The 24,999-nt window shown below is 40.3% G+C and overlaps 1 protein-coding gene across 1 annotated transcript in view; it reads left to right on the top strand.

Annotated features, from left to right (window-relative positions):
* Nucleotides 1-24,999, top strand: part of ryr2a (ryanodine receptor 2a (cardiac)) — a gene marked incomplete at its 5' end in the record, with an annotated part of 253,225 nt that overhangs the window by 150,657 nt on the left and 77,569 nt on the right. The window contains 25 exon segments of the mRNA XM_084568164.1: nucleotides 1,582-1,709; nucleotides 1,963-2,108; nucleotides 2,286-2,400; nucleotides 2,720-2,852; nucleotides 3,109-3,212; nucleotides 5,515-5,650; nucleotides 5,779-5,965; nucleotides 6,480-6,585; nucleotides 6,677-6,797; nucleotides 11,266-11,435; nucleotides 12,262-12,482; nucleotides 12,935-13,025; nucleotides 13,178-13,318; nucleotides 14,074-14,237; nucleotides 14,360-14,438; nucleotides 14,551-14,640; nucleotides 14,823-14,960; nucleotides 15,279-15,356; nucleotides 15,624-15,699; nucleotides 16,585-16,708; nucleotides 17,125-17,240; nucleotides 18,670-18,734; nucleotides 19,141-19,262; nucleotides 19,443-19,492; nucleotides 22,232-22,292. Of these exon segments, the coding sequence (XP_084424290.1) occupies nucleotides 1,582-1,709; nucleotides 1,963-2,108; nucleotides 2,286-2,400; nucleotides 2,720-2,852; nucleotides 3,109-3,212; nucleotides 5,515-5,650; nucleotides 5,779-5,965; nucleotides 6,480-6,585; nucleotides 6,677-6,797; nucleotides 11,266-11,435; nucleotides 12,262-12,482; nucleotides 12,935-13,025; nucleotides 13,178-13,318; nucleotides 14,074-14,237; nucleotides 14,360-14,438; nucleotides 14,551-14,640; nucleotides 14,823-14,960; nucleotides 15,279-15,356; nucleotides 15,624-15,699; nucleotides 16,585-16,708; nucleotides 17,125-17,240; nucleotides 18,670-18,734; nucleotides 19,141-19,262; nucleotides 19,443-19,492; nucleotides 22,232-22,292 (2,962 nt within the window).

Raw genomic sequence — 24,999 nt, 5'->3', positions numbered from 1 at the left:
TGCTTTAGGATTATTGACGTGCACCTGACAAATTCTCTTGAAATGTTGGCATGATTCTTTTCCTTGCCACTTGCTCAAGGGGTATAATTCTTCACTGGCTGAAAGGTTGAGACCTATTATGGAATTTAGGAAAGAGGTCTGTCATGCCCTAAAACTCTCAGGTTGGTTCATCAAACTGATTGAGCCATGTGGTTACTAGCTCCCAACCCAGCAAAAAGTTGAGTTGAAGGGTTTAGATCTTTTACGTCTTTCCTATGACTATCCAAATAAGTCTCTTTGGAGTGAGAAACTGCTTGAAGAAGCAGTGAGCAGGAAAACCATTCATGATCATTAGTCAAGCTGGAAAGTTCTGGGCTGTATAGATCAAACTGAGTATTCTGAAATGTTCTCCAGGTAACCAGGCCTTCAGCAGCATGGCTTTCTGTCCATAATACATTTTGTTGTCTTACAGTACATATGCACTTCTGACCTGCTCTTCAGCTGGCTCCAAGACTTCTGCCTGAACTACAGCAGCAGCCGCTTCTCTCTGAAGAACCAAAGCCCCTATCTCAACATCCATCCTTGCTTTATCAAGGAGTGTCTTTGCTTTCTCAGTTTTTTGTCTTGTTTCTCTTTCAGCCTGTTCCAGCTTTAACTTGTCTTCCCTGTCTGGAACAGATGCACGTACACAAGCAGCTTATGCTTCTGTCTTTACTCTAGCTCTTGCTGCTGCCTTGGCCAATGATGCAGATGTCCGGTCGCTGCTTGTGCTGAATATTGAGTACTTCAGTTGGATCCATGATGAAGAGTGACAGGAGAGCTATATCTGTTTCAGTGGTTGAAGTTACTTCAGTTGTTCATATGCCATTTTACTATGCTGTCCCGCTATTGGTGCAGCCAAACTCCCACAATGAACAACACGAGTGTGTGTAGCCTTCAAGTTTATTGTTTAATGAAGGCTCTTGCAGTGTGCTAATCCAGATGAGGAGTAAAACTAAACAAGGAAAACACATCTTCAGATTCGAATACAAAAATTGCACTGTATCTCCACTAGCACTCTATATACATATCCCGAACTACACAAATTGCACACTATACAATGTAATGTACAATATATAATTTATTTACCAATGGTAACTATGTACCATTAAGGTATGATAAACTGAGCATTTTATCAGCTTTAAACCCTGTCGGATGTTATCATCAACAAAAAACATCCCATCAGTGATTAATATTCATCATGAGCGCCCAAGCGCAATAAAGAGTTACTCACCATGCTGCTCTGCTGGCATCTCTCTTACCTCCTACAACATGTGGCCCATTTTCTGTTTCAAACTTGCCATGCCTCAATTAACCCAAAAGAGAGTGCTAATGCAGTTAACATTAAATCTACACCCAGAGGGCAGAAAAAACATTATTGACCCTAACCCAGCTCAAAGATGCTTTTAATGGTACAGTGCCACTTTAACTGTACATGAGTTACGGGAAGTCTTGGTAAAATGAAAAATAAAAATAAAACTGTCTGTTTTGCTTTTGACTGTCCTAACAACTCACAACTAATTTTCTCTCTCCCTCTTCACCTTGTTGTTTATTTCTCTGCAGGTACATTACAGCAGTTGATTTCAGATACTATGGTCCGCTGGGCTCAGGAGTCAGTTATTGAGGCTCCAGAGCTAGTCAGAGCTATGTTCGTCTTGCTACACCGCCAGTATGATGGCATTGGAGGACAGGTTTGTTTGAGTGTGTTCATAGAAAAGACATACCACTGTGGACCCTACTCACTCTGCTGTAGTAAAATATGACTGATGATTATATTTTTTATTATGGAATTAATGTATAGAAGACAGAAGCAGTCAGACGAATTCTGAAGTGTATAGGGGTTATACAGTTTTTTGGGAAGTCTGCACAGTCTCAAAGTACCACAAAGTAGAAAACCTGTGGGCCTCAGCAAGAACTAAAACAATCCTGTTTTTCTCTGTCCAGGTACGGGCACTTCCTAAGACTTACACTATAAACTCTGTGTCGATCGAGGACACTATCAACCTATTGGCTGCTCTGGGTCAAATCAGATCTCTGCTAAGTGTGCGAATGGGTAGAGAGGAGGAGAAACTGATGATCAGAGGACTGGGGTGAGAAAACACTCTTTCAACACGTTACAACATGGAGACTTCTTTTTTTCCCCTTCATTTTTATCTTTGAGTTGTCTATTATAGATATCTTTTTTTTTTCACATACATATGTCTATCTGAAACCCCTGATGGCTTCAGCAATATTCCACAAAACTTTCAACTTTTTTTCTTCTTTAGTGATATTATGAACAACAAGGTGTTCTACCAGCATCCTAACCTGATGAGAGCTTTGGGGATGCATGAGACTGTCATGGAGGTCATGGTCAACGTTCTCAGTGGAGGAGGATCCAAGGTAAGTCCATGCTGCAGAAGCAAAAAAAAAAAAAAAAGTTTAAGTAATGAAGGTGAACAACTCAAATTAATCATATTACAGTAGGTGAATATAGAGATTATAGATGGTGAAACAGAAGGGCAGATGAAAGGTTTTCATTTAGAGTTGTATCCTGCCGTACTATAAAATAATGGGCTGTCATGTAGTATTTTAAAATTTAGCTTTTTATATGAAATATATTCAAATATATAAATAAGATAATATAACTTTATGGACAATATTGAATTTAAAATGAGTGGCACATCATTGTAAAATATACATGATGCTTGTGTTTTTGCAGGAAATCACTTTTCCCAAAATGGTGGCCAACTGTTGTCGTTTTCTGTGCTACTTCTGTCGAATCAGCCGTCAGAACCAGAAAGCTATGTTTGACCATCTGAGCTACCTGCTGGAGAACAGCAGTGTCGGCCTTGGTGAGTGCATGTGTATATGTGATTCACACTCTACTAATTCTGCATGTCTTTTTATCTTCTTTAAAAAAAGTAATTAGAAGGGCAGATAAGCAAAGCTTAAAGTTATATTACGTTGCCCAGATCCATTGGGTGCTGAAACGTGACACCAATTGATTTAACGTAGATAGGTACTCAGCAGTTAGACCATAATTCTGTTGCTACTGTTAATAATCTTTACTTTTATGCTTCTCTCCTTTCTCCTTTCCTCTCGTCTTAGCGTCTCCCTCTATGCGAGGATCCACCCCCCTGGATGTGGCTGCAGCTTCTGTCATGGATAATAATGAGCTGGCCCTGGCTTTAAGAGAGCCAGATCTAGAGAAGGTGAGGTTGACACACATAAACACATATACCGAACAAAATGCATCATTACATGTCAGAAATTGAGGTAGCTTCATTGTTGCCAGTTTATATTGTCATTTTCCCTGCGGGAACCTCCCAAAGGGATCAATAAAGTTATCTATCTATCTATCTATCTATCTATCTATCTATCTATCTATCTATCTATTAAGAGTATGCCATTAGTGTAGGAGGACATATTGGGAGGACGTTCCAGAATATCATTGCACCTAAAGTTGTACCGAATAATCTGGCATCTCCGGAATTATTGTGAGGTTTCTTTGTGCGTATTACTGACTGTAACAAGTCTAATACTAAAGTCTAAATTTCAAAGCTAAGTTGGCTCTCCTATAAAATGCTACATGCCAACAAATTAAATACTGAAAGAGATGGCAAGACAACAGAAAACACAGAGCAGGAGACTGAAATTAATTTTAGCAGCTTTAAACTGATAAACTGGAGTTTTGACCTGTTGGTAAAACTCTGAGTTGATAGATACTAAGAATCCATTTTTAAGAACATAGCTAGTACCAGTGATGTACAAACAGAATTAAGTGTTTCAACTAGATGAAGGGGTCCATGCTGTGGCGAAGTCGTTCCCGAGCGGGACACAGAGGCATAAGCAGGTTGGACACGACGTGAAAGGAGGCAAAGTGTCTGTGGAGGAATCCTTTGGCTGACAATTGAATGAGAGTCAGGCAGGTCGGAAGCAACAAAATTTGGTGGGTTTGTACGCAGTCTTCCACAGATGTCATTGCCTCAGTTGGCCACTAGAGGGAGTCATAGGCTAAAGCAGGTGAGAAAAGACCTGACAGGAGGTCAAGTGTCACCAGTGGCGCCCCCTATAGACTGTATTGCGCGAAACTTGGTGGGCTTGTAAGGAGTCATCCACAGATTATTATTGTCAAATTTCAAGCAGTTTACTGTGGTGGTTTGTGAGATATAAACATGTAGTGGTTGTAGCGCCCCCTACAGCCCGAATTTCACAAAACTTGGCATGATTGTACGCAAGCATATTATAATGACGGTTGCTAGTTATAGGCCTTAAAGTCATATTAAATGTTTCCATGTCACCTGTAGTGCCCCCTGTAGACGTAATGTCACGCAACTTGATGGACGTCTTCACAGTATTTTACAGACTGTGTATGCCAAATTATGCCAAAGTTAGCTATTGCAGTTTTTGATATATTGAAATGTTGCTTTTGTTGCGCCCCCTAGAGACCAAGGGTCACAAAAGTTGGGGTGCTCGTACAGAATCATATTATTATCAATGATACGAAGTTTGATTAAGTTTGGGTATATACACAAAATATTAGCTTTTGAGTTATACTGTTCCACACCATAAAAATTAATTAGCCATTAACTTTGTAATTAATAACCCTGCTAAAGTTATTTTGAGAACTTTTCATTATCTTTGTCCATAAATGATACAAGCCAAGTTTGGTGAGAATTGGATGAATGGGCTAGGAGGAGCTGATTTTGCTTTGAGGTGCAATTTTTCCAAAATGGCGTAAAAAAAATGGCAGGTGCAAAATGGGTGTGGCATAGTCCATTAGAACCAGGACTACATGAGGAATCACATGCTAGGATTTCTACCAAGGTACCAGGTTTGATGCCTTCCACCCTTGCAGTTTGTTCTGGGCAGACACTTTTAGCTAAGCAACGGGGAATAATAATAATAATAATAATAATAATAATAATAATTATAATCACAACAAAATCAATAGGGTTCCTGCAACTTCGTTTGCACGGACCCCTAAAAATTGCAACAAAATCAATAGGGATCCTGCAATTTCATTGCATGGACCCCTAACTAGATGATCGGAAGCGATCATAAGGGGGTCCATGCCGTGGGGAAATCATCCCCGAGAGGGATGCAGAGGCATAAGCGGGTGGGACACGGCCTGAAAGGAGGTAAAGTGTCTGCAGAATATTTATATATGTATACATATGTATACATATATAGAGAGAGAGAGAGAGAGATAGATAGATAGATATGGTTGTGGTTAAACCTTGTTATGATTTATACCCTAATAGCTATGCAATGACATACACATTATTTCCATCTGGATTGCCTTGTCCAACTATGTCCAGAGCCATGCCACTTTAATATCTGAACTGAATATGATATCAAAAAATGTAATACAACTTTTAATAAGCAAATTCTAATAATGATTCACTGAATTGGATTGAGTGTCTGGTTGCTGCAGTGATTCTGTTTAATTGTTTATTTAATTTGCTTGTTTTCACATCAAAAACCAACAAAACATGCAATTTACCTCTACAGGTGGTGCAGTACCTTGCCGGCTGTGGGTTGCAGAGCTGCGCAATGCTGGTGCGTAAACAATACCCTGACATCGGCTGGAACCCTGTGGAGGGGGAGCGATATCTAGACTTCCTGCGATTTGCTGTTTTCTGCAATGGTGAGAATTTAAAATATTTTTCAAATCACAATTGACTGGTATAATTTCAGATTTATTTATTTATTTATTTTTAAATCTGTCAATGTCAGTGTGGCATAAAGTTTGACTGCATCCTGGTTTGCGGACAGGTGAAAGTGTGGAAGAGAATGCCAATGTTGTGGTGAGGCTTCTTATTCGGCGACCAGAATGTTTTGGTCCTGCCCTTCGAGGTGAAGGTGGTGATGGGTTGCTGGCAGCAATGGAGGAAGCCATTAAGATCTCTCTGGATCCCTCTAGAGATGGTCCATCCCCTACGTCTGAAAGCAGCAAGACACTGTAATTATGCTTGGACAAGTTTTACTCCACAAGTAGTCGAGTTAGTAGTCGACTGCAAATTGTCCATTACATCGGTGGATTAAATTAACATGCTTACTGTGCTGGTAAAAATAAGTATCTAACTTAAAACTAAATAAATAAATTCCATCTGGTTGCTCATATGCTGTCTGCAACTGTATGCATTTATCAATCATTCTTCTGCAAAAAAAAAAAAAAAAACAGAGCGAAATTAGTTTGTCAGATTCAGTGCTTGCTCTGAACAAGATGACCATTACCATTGTCAGTGAGATAAAGCACCCCCCCTCCCGCCATTGAGTTTTATGATGTACGGTGATATAACTCCAGCACACACATGACTAACATGGACAGACATCTCTGCACAAGTTCATACAGTTAATTTTTGATTGTTGTGGGGTGCATTAGTTTTAGCATTTTGCCTGCATGTTTGTTTGAAAAAAATACAACCTAAACCTGGTCTCAAGTATTTACTTGCAGTTAATCTGTGTGTGTGTAGCAGTGACATGGACGAGGAAGATGATACCATCCACATGGGAAATGCTGTCATGACTTTCTATGCTGCTCTTATCGATCTCCTTGGTCGCTGTGCTCCAGAGATGCATGTAAGTGACAACAGACTGTACACACAGACGAGCCAATAAACACTCACGCAGACTCTCTATCTCTCTCTGTGACTTCTTTTGGCCAATTTAGTTGATCCATGCTGGTAAAGGTGAAGCAATCCGTATCAGAGCCATTTTGAGATCTCTCATTCCTATTGAAGACCTGGTAGGAGTCATCAGCATTTCATTCTCCATGCCTAACCTAGCTAAAGGTAAGCAAAACCTCCAGGACCCACACTTGACATGAAATCCTCTAATAATAATAATAACTAGATGATCGCTAGTGTTCATAAAGGGGTCCATGCCGTGGCAAAGTCGGCCTCGAGCAGGACGCAGAGGCATAAGTCACCAGTAGTTTACTGTGGTGGTTTGTGAGATATAAACATGTAGTGGTTGTAGAACCCCCTAACCCAAAACTTGGCATGATTGTACGCAAGCATATTATAATGACGTTTGCTAGTTATAGGCCTTAAAGTCATATTAAATGTTTCCCTGTCACCTGTGGCGGCTATGGCTCAGTAGGTAGAGCGGGTTGTCCATGAACCAGAGAGTTAGCGGTTCGATCCCCGGAATGTGCCACATGCCGAAGTGTCCTTGAGCAAGACACTGAACCCCCAGTTGCTCCCAGTGCGTGGCACTGGTGTGTGAATGTGTGAGTGCTTGTGTGAGCGAATGGGTAGATGTGTCTATGACTGTAAAGCGCTTTGAGTACCAATAGGTAGAAAAGCGCTATATAAAAGCAAGGCCATTTACCTGTAGCGCCCCCTGTAGATGTAATGTCACACAACTTGAAGGGGCGTCTACACAGTATTTTACAGATTGTGTGTGCCAAATTTCATACACAAGATGCCATTGCCTCAGTCGGCCACTAGAGGGAGCAGGTGAGAAAAGACCTGAAATAGACCGTATTGCGCGAAACTTGGTGGGCTTGTAAGGAGTCATCCGGTGATTATTATTGTCAAATTTCAAGCAGTTTACTGTGGTGGTTTGTGAGATATAAATATGTAGTGGTTGTAGCCCCCCCTACAGCCCAAATTTCACAAAACTTGGCATGATTGTATCCAAGCATATTATAATGACGGTTGCTAGTTATAGGCCTTAAAGTCATATTAAATGTTTCCATGTCACCTGTAGTGCCCCCTGTAGACGTAATGTCACGCAACTTGATGAGCGTCTACACAGTATTTTACAGATTGTGTATGCCAAATTTCATTAAGTTAGCTATTGCAGTTTTTGATATATTGAAATGTTGCTTTTGTAGCACCCCCTAGAGACTGATTAAGTTTGGGTATATACTTCACAAAATATTAGCTTTGGAGTTATACTGTTCCACGCCGTAAAAATGAATGAGTTCCCAGGCCAGACGGGAGATATAATCCCTCCATTGTGTCCTGGGTCGGCCCCAAGGTCTCCTTACAGTGGGTCTTGTTCTTTCGGTTATTACCCTAAGTTCATGACCATAGGTGAGAGTTTGAACATAGATTGACCAGTAAATTGAGAGCTTTGCCTTTCGGCTTAGCTCTCTCTTCACCACGACTGACCGGTTAAGCATCCGCCTGTCGATCTCTCGCTCCCTCCTACCCTCACTCGTGAGCAAGACCCTGAGATACTTGAACTCCTCCACTTGAGACAGGACCTCCTTCTCGACCCAGAGTGGGCAATCCACCCTTTTCCGACTGAGGACCATGGCCTCAGATTTGGAGGTGCTGATCTTCATGCCAGCCGCTTCACACTCGGCTGCGAACTGCCCCAGCAAGAGCTGGAGGTCGTTGTTCGATGAAGCTAAGAGGACCACATCATCTGCAAAAAGCAGGGACGAGATCCTCTGATCACTGAACCCGACACCCTCCCCCACCTGGCTGTGCCTGTCCATAAAAATTATGAACAGAACTGGTGACAAAGGGCAGTCCTGGCAGAGTCCAACCCTCACTGGGAACAGGTCCGACTTACTACCGGCTACACGGACCAAACTCGCACTCCTTTGGTACAAGGACTGTATGGCCCTTAGTAAGGGGCCATCCACCCCATACTCCTGGAGCAGCTCCTACAGGATGCCTCTGGGGACATGGTCATAAGCCTTCTCCAGATCCACAAAACACATGTGCACTGGTTGGGCAAATTCCCCATTTCCCATCCAGCACCCTAGGGAGGGTAAAGAGCTGGTCCATGGTTCCACATCCGGGATGAAAACCGCATTTTTCCTCCTCGATCTGAGGTTCAACCATCGACCGGACCCTCTTTTCCAGCACCCTGGCATAGACCTTGCCGGCGAGGCTGAGGACTGTGATCTCCCTATAGTTGGAACATACCCTCTGGTCCCCTTTTTTTAAAGATGGGGACCACCACCCCGGTCTGTCACTCCAGTGGTACTGACACTGATGTCCACGTAATGTTGCAGAGGCGTGTCAGTCAGGACAGCCCTATAACATCCAGAGCCTGAGATACCCAGGGCGGATCTCATCCGCTCCTGGAGCTCCACCGCCGCAGATTTGTTTTACTACCTCGGCGACTTCTGCCGCAGAAATTGGATGATCCAACCCCAGGCCCTCCGGCTCTGTTTCCTCTATGGAATACGTGTTGGTGGGATTGAGAAGCTCCTCAAAGTATTCCTTCCATCGCCCGACGATATCCCATTTTGACGTCAGCAGCTCCCCACCCCCACTGAAAACAGTGTGAGCGAGTTGCCACCCAGCCCCCCAAGGCGCAGGACGGTTTGCCAGAACCTCTTCGGAGCTGATCAATAGTCTTCTTCCGTAGCCTCACCGAACTCCTCCCACGCCCGAGTTTTTGCCTCAGCGACTGCCCTCGCCGCGGACCGCCAAGCCATCCAGTACCGGTCAGCTGCTTTAGGAGATCCACAGACCAGCCATGCCCTGTAGGCCTCCTTCTTCAGCCCGACGGCTTACCGCTGCTACCAGCACCAGCGACCTTGTGGCCGCAACTTGCAACAGCCGCCTCCACAGTGGCGGAGCGGAACATGGCCCATTTGGACTCAATGTCCCCTACCGCCCCCGGAACGCGGTTGAAGCTCTGCCGGAGGTCTTGCACAGAAGTCCAGTAACTGAACACCGCTTGGGTACAGATCAGGCAGGCCATTCCTCCCAGTCACGCCCCTATAGGTCACGGTGTCATTGCCCACTTGAGCGTTGAAGTCTCCCAGCAGGACAATGGAGTCCCCAGTCGGGGCGGCATATGTATATATATATATACATATATATAATCACCATCCAGTTGGTTGGTTGGACAAACGACCTCCTCAACCTGTCTGTGGTGCAGGACAGCAGTCTGTCACTGAATGAGGTTCTCTGCCTGACTATGGTGTAGACATTGTTCACGATGGACCGTAGTTTGTTCAAGTTCCTTGCATCTGCCACCGATGTCAGGAACTCCAGTTCTGCCCCTACCACAGAGCCCACCTTAGATACTTACTTGTCGTTGAGGGGAGACTGTTTATCCCTGTCCTCTTTCCCTATGAATGGTGCTCTAATGACCCTTGCCAGTCAGGGCCTCCATTCATAGGGAAAGAGGACAGGGACAAACAGTCCCTCCTCAACGACAGGTAAGTATCTAACCCATAGGTTGTGCTAGACTTTTTCGTTGTCTGTCATTTTGACTGACAGGGTCATAAAAATCATCACCTGTCACTTTATTTTTTTTTAAAAACTGATAATAATGACATATTCAATAGCATTTAATTTTCATTAAATGTTCATTCACTTTGAGTACTTTTCAGAACAGTATTGACTTTAAATGGTTAAAAAAAAAAAAAAAAAGTACAGTCAGTGGTCCGTACTCGGACCGGGACTGGTAGCGCTAACAGCTCTTAGATGGCACCGTAGGGTTGAAGTGCTTCAGTGGTATGCAAAAAGAGTTTTTTTTTTCTTTTTTGCACAATTTGCACAAAACTCTTTTATCAATGCCTCCATCACACAACAAGCAAGTTTCACTAAGTTTCCTATTTAAACCTCAAACTTCCCACCAGTCCCCTAGAACTGAAAAAGCTACTCGGATGAGTGGTGAAACGTCTTCTCAAAAAAACTCTACAAGTCCTCTTTTGGAAACACCATGCCCTGGATGACTGAGAACCTTTTCAGACATATTTCGATCATTTGTGTTGGAGTGATCGGAGGAATGGAGGTTAAGGTTGTCTAAGAGAGTCCAGAATTCGAGAAATGCTTTGGTCATTAAGGAAGAGATGGTGCTGATGACCAGTAGAGGTTAGTTAAAAACATCCGTATTCAGATATGATCAAATCAATCACGTCTACAATGTTTTTATTTACACCCAGAGAAACAGCTAGTTCCAGGGTGTGCCCATGCTTGAACTTAATTTAAAAAAAAATGGCAATTGGTTTTGGAAAGTGGTAAATAATAGCAAGTAGAATGGGATGCACACAGTTTAAAAGTGAGACCTTTAAAAGAGGAAGATTCATCACTGTGAATTTGACAACATTTAAAACTCCTCTTAAAAACACTCATTAGGCCACCCCCACGACCAGTCACTAATAACTGTAATCCCTGTTTTAAACCGGTCCAAAGGACATTCAAAGGAGAAAATATGCAGACACAAATGTCTTTAAAAGTTCTAAAATTGAAAGTCGTTAAAAAAATATTTAGCCCTTTAATCATCAATACATTTACCTTGTTTTGTGTGTGTGTGTGTTTGTGTGCGGATGCATAGATGGGTTGGTTGTGGAGCCGGACATGTCAGCAGGATTCTGTCCTGACCATAAAGCTGCCATGGTCCTGTTCCTTGACCGGGTCTATGGTATAGAAGACCAGAATTTTCTCCTCCACCTCCTGGAGGTCGGATTCTTACCAGATCTCAGAGCTGCTGCCTCTCTGGACACTGTATGTTGTATCTTATTTTTTCCTGCTATTTTCAATCATTACCTGATTAGATATCTTTGGCATTTAGTTTTGTTACAGGGAAAGATGTCTTGACATTGTTCTTATTGGTCCCCCACCAGTGGGGGAACAATGTAAATGCATTTGCTGAAGTACTTGTGCTTAAGTTTTTCTATGCAGCTTTATACTTCTATTTTCCATGTTTCACACTGGAAATAGATTTTTGCCACCCATTATTCATTTTACAGATTGGGTTACTATTGGCATTGTATATTAAAGGCTCTACATATGTGTTTTAATTCCCTTGCACCACACTACACAGCCAAACTCTTCTTACTATTAAAACATAAAACCATTTTTTAAAATGTTATTTAATCCAATTAGGCGCAATAATTAGAAAGTAGAGGGAGTAATACAGTATGTCATGGTAGTATGTCAGTCATATGACTCCAATCATAAATCAAAAACATCTTTGTGTGTTGACTCTTGGTGTGCAAGAGGTTTACAAATGTGATAACTGGATAAAATGTGATCTAGTACTATTAAGTAAACTTTCAACTCTTCATTGAGAATTTGCTCTGCTAATGCTTTAATGCCTCAGTTGTAAAACATGTAAAACAGAGACAGCATTGGCAGACACAGAGCTTTAGATGATTGCTGGGCTCCAGCCACTCCTTTGTCATCTATTGCCAGATCAGGAGGGAGGGTGAAACACTACTATGGGATTACAATTTAATAACTACCAAGTGAAGGTTCATACCAAAATATATAAAAAGAAAACAGAGAATTCATATGTTTCACCTCTAAATTGTCTTTATGTTTGTGTCAGGTTACTCTCAGTGCCACAGATATGGCACTTGCCCTCAACAGGTATTTGTGTACAGCTGTGTTGCCTCTCCTGACTAAATGTGCTCCACTGTTTGCGGGGACTGAGCCATTTGCATCACTGATCGACTCCTTCCTTCACACGGTGTACCGCCTGTCCAAAGGCTGCTGCCTCACCAAGGCCCAAAGGGATGCCATAGAGGAATGTCTGCTAGCTGTATGTGGGTAAGACTGGACATATTCTATTAGGACATTTATATGTCAGCAGTGTTCATATATCCACAGTGTAAGTTAATGTTCCATCATATATGTAGCGGTTGTCAAATAAGCATTGTGATATTCTGACAAGGGGTATTGGGGTCCTATCTGACATGGGGTTACAAAATAAAAAAGGTTCTTAATGGATCTTTATCAAAATTATGATTGTTAGACTCAGTGCCTGACAATCTTATTTACATGTCAGTGTCCTTCGCATTTTGTCTTCTTGTCATGTCATTTGTAGATGTTTCCCAGTTTTCTATTTTTAAATCTTCTACAAAGCCCAATTAAGGTTCCATTCATATTCTTTTAACAAAGTTATACCCATTGTTTCATGTATTGTGGTTTTATATTGTTCATACCGTATTCTGTGTCAGCGCTAATAGTTTATTAATTTATGTCATATTAATAATGTGCAGCAAGCTGAGGCCTTCAATGATGCAGCATCTGCTGAGGAGGCTGGTGTTTGATGTTCCACTGCTTAATGAACACACCAAGATGCCTCTGAAGGTGAGAAACACAATAATCATATAGAATTGAAGTCACCTTTTACAGCATGACATATTCAAAAAAGTAAAGAAGTCAGGATTTACTTCCTTTTATATTGATCTTTTGTGCACACGCTACATTTATAAAGCCCACTCTTTCTTCCCTGTCCCCAGCTACTGACCAATCACTATGAGCGTTGCTGGAAATATTATTGCCTGGCTGGAGGTTGGGGCAATTTTGGTGCAGCATCAGATGAAGAGCTTCACCTCTCGAGGAAATTGTTCTGGGGAATATTCAGTGCTCTTTCTTGCAAGGTGAGGCTCTATATTTGTATTATATCTATTGAAATATGAAAATTAAATAAATTAGGGGATAAATATAAGAAAATGTGTAGCGTATGTTCACAGTTTTGAGTTTTGATGAATGGGGAGGACAGGGGGGAATCAACTGGAATTAGGATGCATAAAAGTTCAGACTTGCAAATATAAAAGTGTCAAGAGCTTGTGTTTTTGGTACCCGTGCTGTGAAGTCTCCCCGTGTATATTCCCTCGTGTTCCTGTTCAGTTCTTGTTTTTGGCTCTGTGTTGTTGGATTTTGAAAATGGTAAAATGGCCTTGTTTTTATTCAGCACTTTTCTACCTATTGTTACTCAAAGCGCTTTACAGTCACAGACGCATCTACCCATTAGCTCACACAAGCACACACATATTTACAAACCAGTGCAACGCACTGGAAGCAACTGGGGGTTCAGTGCCTTCTTCAAGGACACTTCAGCATGTGGCACATTCTGGGGATTGAATCGCTAACCCTATCTGCCGCAGTAAGAACATAACTGAAAAACTCAGGCATTGAATATTGTAACCATCTGCAGAACACCCCCTTGGGAGTCAGAATCCAGCTAGCCTTCTCAAAAGTCTTTCTCAATCCCTGGTTGGTACCGCGGAAAGTGCATTGACAGTTCTGTGCATGTCATTGATATTTAACTGTGGTAATCCTTGAAGGCAAAACTGCTACCAAATGATGTATAAAGTGGCATACTTAAATGCTGTGTGTGTGTTTTTATATGTAGCAGTATGATGAGGAGCTTTATAAGCTTGCGCTGCCATGTCTCAGTGCTGTCGCTGGAGCTCTTCCCCCAGACTACATGGAGTCCAACTACATGGCCATGATGGAGAAGCAGTCGTCTATGGACTTGGAGGGAAATTTCATTCCCCAGCCTGCAGACACCACTAAGTATGCGCCACATTTATTATTATTCTGGGCCTGCTTGACCTTTTATGTTTTTCTGATTAGCCTTGACACAAGGAGATGCCACATATTTGAAGGTGTTTCTTCTTCTTGTCCCTCTTCGACAGTGTGTCTGTCTCAGAGAAACTGGACTGTTTCATTGCCCGATATGCAGAGCACAACCATGAGAAATGGTGTATAGAAAAGGTAAGGGAGAAGTTGCTTAACATTTTAATATTAAATTTGTCATGCTATATGCTGACATAATATGCAAACTCAGTACATTCTCAAATGATGATAAAATGTATTTGCGTTCTAGTTTTCCGATGGCTGGTCTCATGGGGAACAGATCTGTGAAATTGGAAAGAGCCACCCTCTACTGAAACCTTACAAAGGCCTCTCTGAGAAGGTAGCTTGCATGTAGCTGTATGAGTCTGTTGGTCAAAAGCATTCCAACTGTCTGTAGTCAACACAAAGTGTAGAATATCAGAAAATGTGAAATTCTGGATTCAGGCTGTGTGTGGATTCTTGAAGTAGGCGTTTTTACCTTTTGTTGTCCGCTTACAATAAACACTTTTTTTCCTGTTTTAGGATAAAGAGGTGTACTGTGGGCCTATCAGAGAGTCTCTTAAAACCATGCTGTCATGGGGTTGGAGCATTGATAGGATAAGGGAGGGAGACCCTTCCAATCGCCATGACAAATCCAGAAGGATATCACAGGCGAGCCAGGTGCACATGAACACATGAGCATATATAAGCTTATTATATATTTTTACATTTTTTTAAACAGGGTACATATCTGGATCTTTGACAGCAGGTGTGAAAGCCAGTATCCTCTTTATATTTCTTCATGAGACTTACTTCTATCAAATGGCTTATTCTTACTGGATTGTTATGAAATTTTTGTGACAGTTTAAATTATTTAGTTATGGATTTTTTGTTGTAAAGTTATTGTAAAGCACTTTGCTAATTTATTTTGAAAGGGGCTGTTTAAAATTAATATTAAAAAGAAAAGTGACATCAAACAGACCTTCCTTCCTTCCACAGCTGTCTTTTGAAGGCTCTCCAGCTTTCAGCCCAAGACCCATTGATATGAGCAATGTTACACTGTCCAGAGATATGCAGGTTAGTGTGTACAAAAGATGATAAAACAATATACATTATTTGATGAAATGCAAAAACAAAAACTTGTTGGATGCCATAAGCTAGATGTATCACTAAGGAGGACTATTTATAATAATTCATTCATTCATTCAGTCATCTTCTGTAACCGCTTGTCCTGTGAAGGGTCACGAGGGCTATCATCGGACAAGAGGCTATTTACAGTATAATAATAATATATAAAATATTTTGAGGATGGATAGATGAATAGAACTTTGATTTTTTTCCCAGTCTCTGGCAGAGTTGCTTGCAGAGAATTATCATAATATCTGGGCTATGAAAAAGAAAATGGAGCTGGAAGTGAAAGGTAAATCTCACATACATCCACAAACAGGGTTCCACACATGCTTTTTTATGAAAAGCATTCTCCTCTTTGGATGTTTCCCATTTTCTAGTTGGAGTTATGGTAAATGCAAGTCTTTATTTATTTTGTTTATTAAAAAATAGTTTGCAAATTAATAAAAAAAATGATTAATTATGCATGATTGTATAAGTGACCTAATTCAAGAGAGGTTCAGTTGGTGCTAGTTATTTCACAGTAAGTGAAATGGAGATCAGTGGAGTGCAGTCAATGTGCCTGGATTGACTGTAGTGTAAAGACACTTTACCTGGAAGGCTCAGTCACTGGTTAATCAGTGTTCCTGTCTACAAATATGCATGACATATGCAGACAACATGTATGGTGGACACTAACCCCTGAACATCACCACAAACACATCATGTTGGTGAGGATGGTAGGGGATAAAATTAAAGCAGAAAAACTTAGAGAAAGTTGCAAGCAAACCTTGACTTAATAAAATATGTATTTTCCAGTGTACATACTGTGTGCCAAATAATGCAGCAACATCTACAAATATAATGGTTGGTTTAAAGACAAGAAGGTGAATGTTTCCAGTGGCTGAGTCAAAGCCTACACAGAAAATTGGTGGCTAGACCTGAAAAGTGCTGTTTTCACCCAATCTCCATGTGACCAGACAGTTTTGTTAAGAGGAATGGAGTAAAATTGTATTTATGGAAGCCCGACATTAAGCTGGAGATATAATTACCATAATTCTGGGAGTGTAAGAAGGAATTGGAATATTGACAAAATGTTATAGAAAAAAATGTAAGGTTTCCTTTACTGCTTTACAGTGGATTGTTTATTTTTCTCTTTTTTTTTTCCTCCAACCTGCTGTGCTGTTCTTGTCTCCAGGTGGAGGAAACCATCCACTATTGGTTCCTTATGATACACTAACTGCCAAAGAAAAATCCAAAGACAGAGAAAAAGCACAAGACATCCTCAAGTTCCTTCAGATCAATGGTTACTCTGTGTCCAGGTAGGACATACACTGTCCTGAAGTGCTGCGATGTGAAATTTGTTTGAATTTGATTGGCTGATTCAAATATTTGTGCAACGTGTACTATAATCTGTAAAGGCATAGTGTAACAGTTTGGTTTGTTGTGCTTATTTAAATAAACTAAAAGAATTAGTCTGAAGTTTTTCAAAACTATAACCCTCTTCATACAAGATCTCATGACATACAGCAACTACGATTTCTGAGATTCTGTATGTAGTCACGTCATTTGGCTAACCTTAGCATTTGTTATCATATTGTATCAACATATTAAATAACAACTGACAGGTACAATAGCCTCATCTTTTAACTTTAAGTAAGACAGGCTAGATGTCCTCTCATGAGAATATGGATTAAATGAAAATGTCAGACAATTCTTTTGTGTATGTTATTTCCAGAAGTGTGAAGTTGCAGGAACTAGACACTCCAGCAATAGAGAAACGATTTGCCTACACTTTCCTCCAGCAGCTCATCACATATGTAGACCAAGCCCACCACCATATGATGGAGTTAGGTGAGACTCATCTGATGTCTAATGAATAATAAAGCATCTCAAATACTGTAACTCTTGCATAGATTCCCACAGGCTGATGTAGATCCAGGCTTGTGCCATTAGTACCCTGGCAAAGCGAGAGAAAAACCAATATACAGAATTGTCAGGCCCATGTTTGGACACTGGCACATGTTTTATAGTTAAGCTAATAACAAAAACATATTGAAGTCACAGTCAAATAATGAACATGGGCTTCAAAAGCAGACAGCTTTAATTTGAGGGTATTCATATCCCCAACTGGAGGAAAGGTGTGGGAATATAACATTATATGTAGCATTTTACTGTATATTTTCAAAGGTTCAAAAGTGAGTGGACAAATTAACGCAGTCATTATTAAAATATAAGCAATGACTGTCTGAAGTGCAGAACTAATGGACATCATCAACAAGTGGACTTCCCAACTTGCTTTTTTACTTCCTCTCATTATTGCACCTGTTGAACTTAGTTTCATCTGTACAAAGTACGTGGTTCCAAAACTTCCAAAACACTTTATGAATGTATGAATGGTCCTCTTTGTTTGGCTGCAAAAGAAGAGAAGTCAGAGAAGGATGTCTTGTTTCAAATCCTTTAGAAGTTCCTTTAAATCAGTGGTCCCCCCCCACCAAAAAAAAAATGTTTTCAGACTTCATTGTAGTTTTTTTCACACATTGTAATTCATACAAACCTCAACCTTTTTTGAACAAATAAAAGTAAACTTTACTGTGTAATATGTTCAGTGTAACAGGTTTGCGTTTGTGTGGGAGCCCGTAAAAAACCTGTGCATCTCATCGCTCCCATCCCATCCTGAGCCCACAAAAATACTCCCGCCATATCCCAACCACATGCGTGACAGCCCCCCCCCCCCAAAAAAAAAATTCTGTCCCGCAACTGGCAAATCCAGAGAGAAAGACTCCTAAATCCTGTCCCGCTCCCTTATGTTGTTGTCTCGCCCCACTTTGGGAACCACTGCTTTAAATTGATGTGGTGGGTTCACAGCAACAGGTTTGAAAACTGATCCAGACCTTTTACCTGCTTAATTGATATCATATTCCACATTCCTGTTCATGAAACAGTTGTCCAGTCACTTATTAGTGTCTAAAAAAGTGGACTTTGTATAAAAAATTGTAATTCCTACATCTTTCCTCCAAATCCTCCAAGCAGCCAGATGTGGTGCTTATCCACTTAACATATCTTAAGGGACCGAAAACCCAAATGGATTGTACCAACATACCATTTTTGATGGAAAGGAATGAAATGATGGGGTGATCATGTCACATAACCGAGCAGTATAAATATTTTAGTAAATTAAGTTAAAGTCTTGTCGCTAGTTCAACCATAAATGAGGATGTCCTGACGTCCCCACATATATTCATCCAGACTTTGTTGTTATTCTGTTCTGCTTGTCATTTAGATCTGGAAACAAGGCCGAAGGGAGAGAAGACTCCTCATGAACAGCAGATTAAGTTTTTTGGAAAGGTCATAATATTTTCAGTACAACAGTTTTTTGGTAATTGTGTATGTTTGCATTTGTCCCTGGATATGATTTATGTGAAGGAAATTTTTAACCATTAAATTTCATACTAAAACCACAGAGGTAAAAGTGTTTTACGTCAGTGATTATCTACAGCATGATTTCTAGTCCTCTCACCTCTTGTTTGTGTGTTTGAGTTTAGTGTAAACAACTCTGAATAAATGAAATCTAAATTCCTTTGTCTTTTATGCATTTTAGCTCAGCTTATTTGTATCTTATAATTAATTTTGGCCACTGTATTAAAACTGTGTGTCAAAACATGAAGATTTTGCTTAAATCCACACTGAAATGGTTTTGTATCTGTTTGACACATACTGTATAATTACACTGTCCATGGCTTTTCGCTTACAGGTTGTGTTGCCATTGGTGGATCTGTACTTTAAAAACCACAGGCTGTACTTCCTGTCCACAGCCATACATCCAGTGAGCAGTGGTGGCCACGCCTCTAACAAAGAAAAGGAGATGGTGACCAGGTGAGTGTGGCAAGCAAACAAAAGTCAAAAAACCAAGAACAAACCATGGCTTGATAACAAACTTTCGAACTTCTCATTGCTTCAGTGTGAGACCTAGTCTAAATGTTGATCTGTAGTTCTTTCTATTATAGCCACTGAACTGTTTAAAATCTCCGTTTTACCTCTTCTGCTTTCAATTAGTCTTTTCTGCAAACTCGGAGTTCTTGTCAGACATAGGATATCACTTTTTGGTAAGGACAGTGTAACCAACGTGTTTAATCCTTTCTTTCTACATGTAGCAGTTACAACTCTGGTTCATAAAGTTTGAAATGTGATTTCATGTTTACTTGCTAGTAGTTTTATTTTGCTTTCCTTTTACTTGCACCTCTTTTTCTTAAAACCATTTGCATGGATGCATAGAACCCACATTGCTCTGAGACATCTCAACACATGGCAACCTATGAGAACACATACAAAAAGACAATCACAAGCAAGTCAAGAAAGTGTCCTTTCCAATTTGACAACGCATGCACGTACCACCAGCAAAGACTTACAGCACTAGCAAATAATCAGAACAACATCAGTTCCAAAAGTCATAAAACCATTGAATAACAAGCATGCCCCAGTCATGTTTATCACTTTTTGGGGTCCCATAGTGGGTGGTGTGAGTATTTGCAGTGCATTTCTGTATTTACCGGTATTGTGAGGATTTGCACAGCACATGTTGTCAAATTGATGAAGACACTGTCTTACATTGCTTGTGTTTTGTATATTTGGATGTGTTTTTTTATGTATGCAGTAAGTTGAGCTCTCTTGGCCACTGTATCATAGCGCCTCTAATGGTCAAAAACTCCACTGGTTACCTGTAAAGGTTGAAATCCGACCTCTCGAAATGTATAACACAGAAGCTCCCTGATCAGCAGACTCAAATGCAGAATATCTCTGGCGCCATTTTTTATTATTATTTTTTTTTTTTACAAATCAGAGTGGATTTTTTGCCTTACTTGCACTTGCATCGTCATTATCCATGTAATTATATATGGTACTTTTCCATGGTTGTGGTACTATAGCAAATTAAAAATTGATGTTGTCATAAGTGTTTGATTTTGCATCAACTTGTTAGTGAAGTGTCAGTTCCCTAGTTGTGTTGGCATGCTGCTGTTTTGTTGTTTTAGAGTGACTTTTTGCTTAAATTGACTGCACAATTCCCAGCCTACCCTAACTAGCTCCAGTATTCTAAGGTCGACAGATACACATGTGGACAAAATTAGTGATACCCTTCCTTTAAAGAATGAAAACCCCACAATGTTACCCCTAACTTAATATTTGGTTGCACAACATTTGAGGCAATCTCTGCAGTCAAGTGATTTATTTTTTTAAACTCTCAATGAGACTTTTGCACCCATTGACAGGTATTTTGGTCCACTCTTTGTGAGCAAACTGCTCCAGTGGTCTCAGGTTTGAAGGGTGCCTTCTACAGGCTGCATCTTCCAGTTCCTACCACAGATGTTTAAAAGGTTTTAGATCAGGGCTCATGGAAGGACACTTGACAACAGTCCAACGTTTTGTTCTTAGCCATTCTTGGTTTTTTTGTTTGTTTGTTTTTTTACCTGTGTTTTTGGTCATTGTCCTGTTGGAGGACCAGTGACCTATGACTGAGACCAAGCTTTCTGACACAGGGCAGCACATTTCGCTCCAGAATGCCTTGATAGTCTTGAGATTTCATTGTACCCTGAGCAGATTCAAAACCCCCTGTGCCCAGTTTTGTTTTGTCTCATCTGTCCAAAGGACATTCTCCCAGAAGCTCTGTGGCTTGTCAATATGCATTTTGGCAAATTCCAGTCTCGCTTTTTCATGATTTGCTTTCAACAGTTGAGTCCTCGGCATCTTCCACTTTGGCTCCAACAGCGACACATGGTGCAATCTGACACTGACCTTTGGATGTTTTTCTGGGATTTTTGGTTGTCATTTGTATCCGTGTCTACCATTTGTAATAAATGTTCCTCTTGCAACCACGTTAGATAGGAAGTTTGGCTACAGTCTTGTAGACCTTAAACTTCTGAATAACATGTGCAACTGTAGCCACAGGAATATCAAGCTGCTTGGAGATGGTCATGTAGCCTTTACCTTTAACATGCTTGTCTACAATTTTCTTTCCAATCTCCTGAGACAACTCTCTCCTTGGCTTTCCATGGTCCATGCTCAGTGTGGTACACACCATGATACCAAACAGCACAGTGACTACTTTTCATCCTTTAAATAGGCAGATTGACTGATTACATGTTTGAAGACACTTGTGATGTTAATTACGGGACACACAGTTCAAGTTATTTCAGTGACCACTGTGAGCTTTTCTTTATTTAACAGAAGGGTACCAACAATTTTGTCCACATGTGTACATCCAGAAAATCAACTCCCTGAACAGTAGGTTTCCCCTCTGCTTGTCAGTGGAACACTCTTTCAGAAATTAATGAAACAATATATAAATTTATTGAAAATATGAGATGGCTGCTGGGTGGCGAAATTGTTTTTCTTATTATCCCTGTTAATGGGAATAATGATAAATAAAAGCAAAATTAAGGGCCTTATAAAAGTTGTATCTATACATTTTGATTGAAAAAAAAAAAAGAGCCCCCCCCCCCGTAAAAATTCATTGGCAAAATCAAAGTAAATAATGGAGGACTAACCCACAGTACAATGAAGGTTGTGGTTTGTTAGAGAGCAGCACACACTGCTCATACTTTCCATAAATCCTCCAAACCCAAGTGGACATGTCAGACAAAAAAAAAAAAAACATTGGACTAATGGTGTGCACTGATCCATTGGTTTTAGTTGGAGTTGGTCCACATTTGTCTGGACACTTTGTAGCCACTATAACGGTTAACATCCAAGCCAGATTAAAAAAAATAAATAAATTAAAAAAAGGACAAACTCTGCTCAGTACATACAGTGAATTTTATGTTTATCATGTGGCACTCTCTGCTCTCCAGGTAACAATGCAACATCAATAGTCAACTGTTTGCAGATACTAGGACAAAGTTTGGATGCCAGGTAAGAAAAAAATATGGAACTGTGTGCTGTTATTATTCAGAGGTTTTCTGATGAATGCAAAAACATAAAAAGTAAACTTGAATACACACGTACAGTATTCAAGTAAAAGAGCCAGTGACTCCAAATAAATCAGAACCAGATGTTGATATTGTGCTATGTTTTAGAGAAGCTATTAAATTGGTCTTCTTTTTGTTTTTAATGTATTTAGGATTGTAGACGTAAGAGCACAGTTTGAATGTTGTGCAGGATGTGAACAAAGTCAATCACTCAATACTATATTTTCCAGTGTACCTGTATACACATTTCAGGCCATTTTTTTATTTATTTTTTTAAAGTAAAAGCATGTCTCATTTTGTCCTGTGACTACACAGATCAGGGTTTTGGGTTTAAATTCCATCTGTCAGTTATGCTTGGTCATCTTAGTCTGTTTTCTAGGACTGCTACAAGTAGACACGGTAAGTAAATAATGGGTTAAGTTAGGCATTCAGCTGTCACTTATACCAAACATACAGGAACTCTGTACAGACGCAAGTTTATGATATTGTTTTAGTACGTACAGTACCAGTCAAAAGTTTGGACACACCCTTTCATTGAGTGGTTTTTCTTTATTTTCATGACTATTTACATTGTAGATTTTCACTGAAGGCATAAACACTATGAATGAAGACATGGAATTATGTAGTAAACAAAAAAGTGTGGAATAACTTCAAAAACGGTGAAAACCATTTCACACCTGTGAAATGGTTTTCACTTCACAGGTGTACCTTGTCAGGGTTCATTTGTGGAATTTCTTGCCTTCTTAATGGGGTTGGGACCATTCAATTCAATTCAATTCAATTCAATTCATTGTGAAATATAAATCATATTTTAGATTCTTCAAAATTGCTTTGATTACTACTTTGCACACTCTTGGCATTCTCTTGTTGAGCTTCATGAGGTTGTCACCTGAAATGGTTTTCCAACAGTCTTGAAGGAGTTCCCAGAGATGCTGAGCACTTGCTGGCCCTTTTGGCTTCACTCTGCGGTCCATCTCATCCCAAACCATCTGGATTAGGTTTAGGTCAGGTGACTGTGGAGGCCAGGGGCTGTATTCCTAAAGATTCTTAGCGCAAAGTCTTGCGCGTAGTGGCCAAATTCTAAGAAAATTCTGAGAATCATGACGTTTTCCCCTCAAAGTTAAGAGTAGCTCCTAGTAAAGATAAAAGGTATTCCTAAAGAATCTTAGCTCTTAAGAGTGCTCCTAAGGTGAGATCTGTTAAGAGCAGGGAGGAGGACTTTTAGGAGGCTTAGGAGTTTCTTAAGCAGAGGAGAAAATGGCTGAAAGAAGAGGCAGGAGAGATATTCTCCAAACACTGAATGACAATCAAGCTTGTTACAATCGCAATATCACCGGAAATGACACTGAGGTATTTAGCAACAGCAAAAATGCAACAGTGCAGCAGTGATGACTTGGGGTCAAATCTACGTCTCTAAACACTTTTATTCTTATTGACCAGTTGAGCCAGAAGCAAACACTGTTCCTCTGTCCAGTTGGGTCTCCTACTTCATTTTTTCTCCATTGCTGTTCGGTTTGTGGAAGATTTGAACGCCAACCAAAACTGCTTCTTCTAGGCCGGTTAGCAATCACAGAAACTGATGAAAACTGAGACATTTTACCTTCGTTAATACCAAATGGATGAACCAGCATGGTAAACTATCAGCATGTGAATACTGTGCAAGTGGGAGTTTTCACACATTTTGTATTATAATTATTAAAGTATAGCTTACTATTTGTTTATTTGTATGTAAAATATCATATTTAATTACACAGTCTTCATAGAGATTAGATTCTATTATTAAGTCTATTGATTTGATGGTCCATTCTAGGCCCATTATCACCCAAAGTGTATTTTTATCTAGCTTTTAGGATCAACCAATCACACCTTCCGAAATTATATGAAAAATAAATGATGGTCCAACTAATCGCAAACCACATTAGACCACTGGTCTAATGTCCATTCCTTGTGTTTCTTGGCCCAAACAAATCTCTTCTATTTGTTGCTTTTCCTTAGTAGTGGTTTTCTAGCAGCTGTTTGACCATAAAGACCTGATTAGCGCAGTCTCCTCTAAACAGTTGATGTAGAGATGTGTCTGCTACTAGAACTCTGTGTGGCATTGATCTGGGCTCTAATCTGAGGTGATGTTAACTTGCAATTTCTGAGGCTGGTGACTCGGATGAACTTATCCTCAGCAGCAGAGGTGACTCTTGGTCTTCCTTTCCTGGGGCAGCCCTCATGTGAGCCAGTTTCGTCGTAATGCTTGATGGTTTTTGCAACTGCACTTGGTGACACATTCAAAGTTTTTGCAATTTTCTGAACTGACTAACCTTCTGTTCTTCAAGTAATGATGGACTCATTGAGAGAAGTCCAAGGGTTTGCAGCACTGTCAACAAAGCAAAGGGTGGCTACTTTGATACTTTAATCTAAAATATGAATCAAATTTGGAGTTATTTCACACTTTTTTGTTTACTACACAATTCCATATGTGTTCATTCATAGTTTTGATGTCTTCAATGAGAATCTACAATGTAAATAGTCATGAAAATAAAGAAAAACCATTAAATGAGAGGGTGTGTCCAAAGTTTTGACTGGTAGTGTATTTCAAGGCAGCACGGTTGCACAGTGGGTAGCACTGGTGCCTCACAGCACGAAGGTCCTCCGGGGTGGAT

The sequence above is a fragment of the Chelon labrosus genome, assembly GCF_963514085.1.
Source record: "Chelon labrosus genome assembly, chromosome: 19".
NCBI classification, from domain to species: Eukaryota; Metazoa; Chordata; class Actinopteri; order Mugiliformes; family Mugilidae; genus Chelon; species Chelon labrosus.
The sequence above is the reverse complement of the archived record's forward strand: the minus strand, read 5'-3'. Positions and strand labels throughout refer to the sequence as shown.